The 6,360-nt window shown below is 39.1% G+C and overlaps 1 protein-coding gene across 1 annotated transcript; it reads left to right on the forward strand.

Annotated features, from left to right (window-relative positions):
* Positions 1 to 276: 276 nt before the first annotated feature.
* LOC141091214 (C-C motif chemokine 24-like) lies at positions 277 to 4,794 on the forward strand. Its single transcript, XM_073576640.1, has 4 exons — positions 277 to 408; positions 798 to 903; positions 2,999 to 3,076; positions 4,540 to 4,794. Exons 1-4 carry the CDS (start codon positions 339 to 341, stop codon positions 4,568 to 4,570), a joined length of 285 nt encoding a protein of 94 aa, XP_073432741.1. The 5' UTR covers positions 277 to 338; the 3' UTR covers positions 4,571 to 4,794.
* The last annotated feature ends 1,566 nt before the right edge of the window (positions 4,795 to 6,360 follow it).

The raw sequence follows: 6,360 nt of genomic DNA on the forward strand, positions 1-6,360 counted from the left end.
ATCACCAGGTAAACCTAACAGGCATTCACTGAATCCAAATGAATTAGTCATAAAAAGTAGTCAATTATTACAATGGAAATTGATTTGGAAATTAAATGATCAAATGATTACTTTTACACATTAATTTTGGTAAAAAAAAAAATGATTTGTCATTAAACGTATTTCACCTGAATTTGCTGATGGCACTGATATATAATTAGATCATTTCCTTTTTGTTTCATGAAGTTCCTCTTTACAAGTCTTAAAAGGATGGTGCTGTCAAGTGAAGATCACACCGCACAGCTGCTCAGTGTGGAAGAGAGAGGACACTACATACAAGAGAACTAGAACCCCTGAAGATGTGCACCATGAGAGTACTGCTGTGCTTAGCCCTGCTGGCCACATACGTGATGTGCGAAACTTCCATCGGTAAGTAGGGTTATTATGAAAACTGTCCAGCTTTTACAAGACTTTATGATGTGATCTAGGAGATAATCTGTGCATGAAGATTAGTTTTTCCAAGCAATGCTACTATGGTTCCAGGAACATTAGTGAATTCCTAGAACATTACAGTTGATCCCACTCAGGTTTCTGCTTCTCACAAATAATAGATATTCTTCTTTACTAACTACTTAGTTTGGTTGTAATTTGTAGGAACAGTGTGTGGATCATGGTATAAGCTCTGCATGCCAGTTAGTTGACCACCATACTCCATCGCCATGTTTGTTGGAAGCCACTGGCTTTTTATATGAATTATTGTCATTAATCTCCAGTAAATAATAAAAAATTTCACCCTCTGTTCTTATTTTAATACACAGGCAAATTTAGTTCCTGCTGTACCAAGGTCTCGAGAGGCAAACCTAGAGATGTAATTGAAAATTTCATCATCCAAAAAGAAGACCTTCCATGTGTTCATGCGGTGATGTGAGTATTGTAAAAAAATATATTTAAGAAAAGTAAATGACATACAAGCTACAGCTAAATGACCAATCATTATTTATTACATACTTTAATTCTTCGTAGTAACATATATATGCATACATGCTGATAATATGTAAAGTACATTTGTCATGACACAGCGTCTATGGTGCCTTCTCAGTAGGGTTGGTTGGAGGTAGCTAAATAAACAGGGTTCTCTTACAAAGCTGTAAAAATTAGGGTGACTTCACTGATGGCGGACATTCCTGCAAACTGTTCCATTCATCTGAATGAGCTTCTAGAAATTCAGGCTACACCAACTCCGTTCAGATAAATAAAATCATTTTAAAGGGGATCTGTCACCCCATTTTTTGAGTATCAGCTGTGGCCACTGCTTCAGGGGCTTATCTACAGCATTCTGTAATGCATTCTGTAATGCTGTTGATAAGTCTCCGATGTAACCTGAAAGATAAGAAAAAAGAATTATATTATACTCACCCCGGCGTTCGGTCCGGTCCGATGGGTGTCGCCGTCCCGTCCGGCGCCTCCCATCTTCATACGATGATGTCCTCCTCCTTGCTTCTCCCTGGGCTCCTGCGCAGGCATACTTTATCTGCCCTGTTGAGGGCAGAGCAGAGTACTGCAGTGTGCAGGCGCCGGACCTCTCTGACCTTTCCCTGCACCTGCGCACTGCAGTACTTTACTCTGCACTCAACAGGGCAGATAAAGTACGCCTGCACAGGAGCCGAGGGAGAAGCAAGGAGGAGGACATCATCGTATGAAGATGGGAGGTGCCGGACCGGACCGCCACACCCACCGCACCCACCCCCCGGTGAGTATAATCTAACGTGTTTTTCTTATCTTTCAGGTTTCATTGGGGCTTATCTACAGGATTACAGAATGCTGTTGATAAGCCCCTCATGGCGGTGGCCGCATCTTATAGGGCTAAAATGGGGTTTCAGATTCCGTTTAAGTCATGAATATGTTTGCAGAAAACCTGACGTGAGAAAAGTTATTCTAAAGTGAATATAATATGCTTTGCAAAAAGGGAACCTGCCAACAGGACTTTACCAACCCTCCTCCCCCCAACTATTTATATGTAATAAAGCAAGATCTTTACATGGCCAGTCCATTCTTGTATTACTGAGAAATCAGTGTTTAAATTGATATGCAAATGAGGCTGAAGACTCTGTCACTCCAGCTCTATTCCTTGTTCAGTGCTGCCTCCTCTCGCATGGCTAATAGTCTCTACGCTGTATGATTTTGGTCAAGAAAGAGGAGAGGAATATAGTTAAATCGAAAGTAGCTTTATATCTAAAAGTCGTTCTTCAGCCACCTCAGTTGCATATCAATTCTACTGCTAATTTCTCAGTAATGGAGGAACGTACTAGCCAGTACAAGCTATCAAATCCAGTAAAGGGAGAGCAGAAAGGGTTATTTTTTTTCTGACATTTCTTAAAGGTGTGGTCCAAAAATAACATTCATTTTAATCTTAAATCTCTGTCTATTTAATATAATTATAGAACCTTTTTTCTAATATACTTTAATTAAAAAGTCCCTACTGCTCTCTCACTACACTCCAACAGCTTTATTTTTATTTTTTATCTACTTACTGATTGATGACGCCTTGTTTAAGGACCCCCAGTGTATGCTGGGATACTCATTTGAGACTTCATCAGTGACGTCAGTTTCAATCGATTGGCTTGTCATTGCTCTACTGAGCATGCATCGTTTGTCAATTCTGATGTTTGCTCAGTAGGACCTTGTCACTGTGCAATATCTTTTTTAATGCGCAGTGACAGTGCGCTCCCTCTCTGGCTCTGATGAGAAGTGACAAGTCGGCAAGAGAGTGCACTATCAGTGCAGATTGTAAGGTGAAAACTTGTCGAGCAGAGACCAGCCCCCACAAATGACATCAATCAGGAGGGAACAATAGGGAATTGTAGACAGACATTTAGGACTACAATAACCTTAAATGGAATTTCCACCTTTAAAAAACATGTTATTTTAGATCTCAAAACAGGTTAGAAAGATGTATTGGTTACATAGATAAATAGATTAGATGAGACAGTAAATCAGTAACAATATGTTCTCCATTTAGATTCATCACCAATAAAGGAAACATTATCTGCTCCACTCCTGGCCTTCCCTGGGTGAATGCAAAAATAAAGGAAATCAGGTACGTTGCAAAGTCATTGAATTTTAAGTTGAAAATCTCACATGTTGTTAACAGTTTAGTCACACAGTTTGCACTGAAAACTCCCACATTCTACTATATATATATATATATATATATATATATATATATATATATATATATATATATGTATATATACATATTTTTTATTTAATAATTGCTTTATATATTTTTATTATTGCTTATATCATTTATATTATTATTTTATTATTTTATTTATCATTTTTATTATTGCATACATATATATTATGGCTTATATTTTTTATTTTTTTTTTTAATCCTTGCTTTATCATATGCTTCTCTGCTCATATAATAACCTTTTATGATTTTCTCTTAGTATACACAACAGTGATGTGAAAGCTGCGACCTTCGGCCTCATTCAGACATCCGTGATTTCTCACATATACGCACAATATGGTCTCATATTCATCAATGTGCCAGTTTTTATTATCAGTGTTTCATCAGTAATTTTGACTGATCCAAACAAAGAAAAATTTGAAAAGCTTCTCCTATCAATTGCAATGTTAGTCATGCAGAGCACATGGATCCGTGACTTGTATGGGTAATTTTGATCCATGACCTACCGTAATCAAAAATGGACAAGTATCTGTGATTTTTTTTACAGACACATGGTCCACAAAATAACAAGGATATATGAACAGTCCCATAAAATGTAATGGGTATGTGTTCTGTCTGTGGAAATCATAGGTAGGACATGTACATGATTCACGGACGTTTGAATGAGGCCTAGGTTTGCCATATTATTAAATGTATGGAGCGCTGTCTGGGACATCTAATCATCCACCACAACAGAAGTAACACACAGGACCACACTACATAGATGCCGATTCATCATTTGCATTCTTTTTAGTCACATTTCTATTTTTGACTTTTGGTATTCAATGACGTTTACTGCGCAAAATTCTTCAAATTTGGAGCAAAGTAGAAAATGGGCTTTTTCCCTGTCACTTATCATTTCTGCGAATTTTTAACCTAAAAAAGTCACAACTTTTTCAAAATTGATACAACTTTTTTATTTAAGTGTACAAAATAAGTTTGAGGGGACATGGGAGTAGAGGTGCACCAAAATTTAGAAAATTTTTAAAAAGTCTCATTTGGTGAATTAGCCAAAAACATTTGGAATTGCTAGAATCCACCCACAAAGCAGGGGGAAAAAAAGAACTGGCAACCACATATAAAATAGCCTTAAAAAAATAACAAAACTAGAATAATGAGTTGGGTACAAACAAAAAGAGGCATAAAACACACAAAACAGGTGAAACGCAACGATGAATTAAAGCCATAGTATTTTACCAGCAACCCGTGAGGCACTTCTTTACACAAGGACATTATTTTTTTTTACATTACTTTATCAAGCACAATTAAAAAGTGTCTTGTTCCTTTCTGTAATCTATTGTACTAACTGAAACTATTTTCATTTTAAGGAAAAAAAATGAACAAGGAAATAACGAGTGAAAAAGGAATAATAAGAAAGATGCACTCACCGGTGGAGAGTGAAATACAAGAAGAACACTGCACAGAAAGAATGGATACTAGTAATTTATAGATATTTAATTTTAGGGCAGTTTGCTCTTCTGTTAATGTATTTCTAATATTGTGCCAAAAATATAGTATTTATTTTAATTCTGAAATTGTTGTTTGTGTTACATTATGTGCATTATAATAAAATTAATTGTGATATCTAAAATCAGAGCTCTCATACTTGTATAGAAAAATAGTTATATGGGGTTTCCAATTGTCTTTGTGTTTATTCTATGTACAGTGGAGAAAATAAGTATTTGATACACTGCCAATTTTTGCAAGTTTCCCACCTACAAAGAATGGAAAGGTCTGTAATTTCTATAATACGGACACTTCAACTGTGAGAGACAGAATCCAAAAATAAAAACCAGAAAATCACGTTGTATGATTTTTACATAATTAAATTGAAATAAGTATTTGATCACCTACCAAAAAAGAAAGAAAGCCCTCCTATTCTGCACTCATTACCTTTATTAATTGCACCTGTTTGAACTTGTTACCTGTATAAAAGACACCTGTCCACACAAACAATTACACTCCAACTTCTCCACCTTGGCCAAAACCTAACAGCTCTCTACGGACCCCAGGGACAAAATTGTAGACCTGCACAAGGCCAGGATGGGCTACAGGACTGTAGGCAAGCAGCCAATTGTCACGCGGGGCTTAGGTCAACTAAGGCAGAAATACCCGGGGCCCCTGTGATGTCCCTTTAACTAGGGGAAACCCTGTCTGACCCTCAACCCAGGGTTTTTGCTGAAGGTGCAAATGCCTGAGCCTCCACCCTTTCCTTATCTCCTGCTCAGCCCTAAGCTTAACCCTCCACCCTCCACCCAGTGAGGAGACAAACCACCAAAGCCCCAAACAATAAAGACAGACAGGGAGAACTTAAACTGCACCGCGCCGCATACACACAGGACTATACAGTAATGTGAACAGGGCACAACAAAACACAAATATGGGAAGGCGAGAAGGTAACAATGGATCATACGACACCAGATATGAATCTCTCTCTCTCTCTCCAACACCTCCACTCCAGACCGGAACCACTTGGTATGACACACAAGCTATAATCGGCGACGCCCATAGGCCAGCACGACTATTTAAAGACCGTGGGCGTGACCAAACATCCAACCTGATCTTCAGCTAGATTAACCCCCGATAGCCTGAGAAACTCAAGCCGGCGCCACTGAACTACCTCTGCCTGCCGGACGCTGTGGTGTGAATAGCGTCCGACATGACAGTACCCCGTCTTCTACGAGGGACCCCAGGGCCCTCAAGACTCATAGGACCCGGCTTGTCCGGATGACGACGGTGAAAAGAACTGACCAGCCGATCTGCATGTATGTCCGAGGCTGGTACCCAAGACCTCTCCTCCGGACCATACCCCCGCCAGTGTACCAAATACTGAAGAGTACGGCGCACTACTCGAGAGTCCACTACCTTGGAGACCTCAAACTCTAAATCGCCATCCACCATGACTGGAGGTGGCATCGGCGTCGTGTCCACAGAGCCTACCACCTTTTTCAATAAAGCCCTGTGAAACACGTTGTGTATCTTGTATACTGCAGGGAGTTCCAACCGATAAGCAACTGGGTTAATGATGGCAGCAATCTTAAAAGGCCCAATAAACCTTGGACCCAATTTTAAAGATGGAATTTTGAGTTTTATATTTTTAGTCGCTAACCACACCCATTCACCCACACACAGGTCCGGACCTGGCACGC

The sequence above is a fragment of the Dendrobates tinctorius genome, unplaced genomic scaffold (genome assembly GCF_039654945.1).
Source record: "Dendrobates tinctorius isolate UK_male_01 unplaced genomic scaffold, ASM3965494v1 ptg000049l, whole genome shotgun sequence".
Taxonomy (NCBI): domain Eukaryota; kingdom Metazoa; phylum Chordata; class Amphibia; order Anura; family Dendrobatidae; genus Dendrobates; species Dendrobates tinctorius.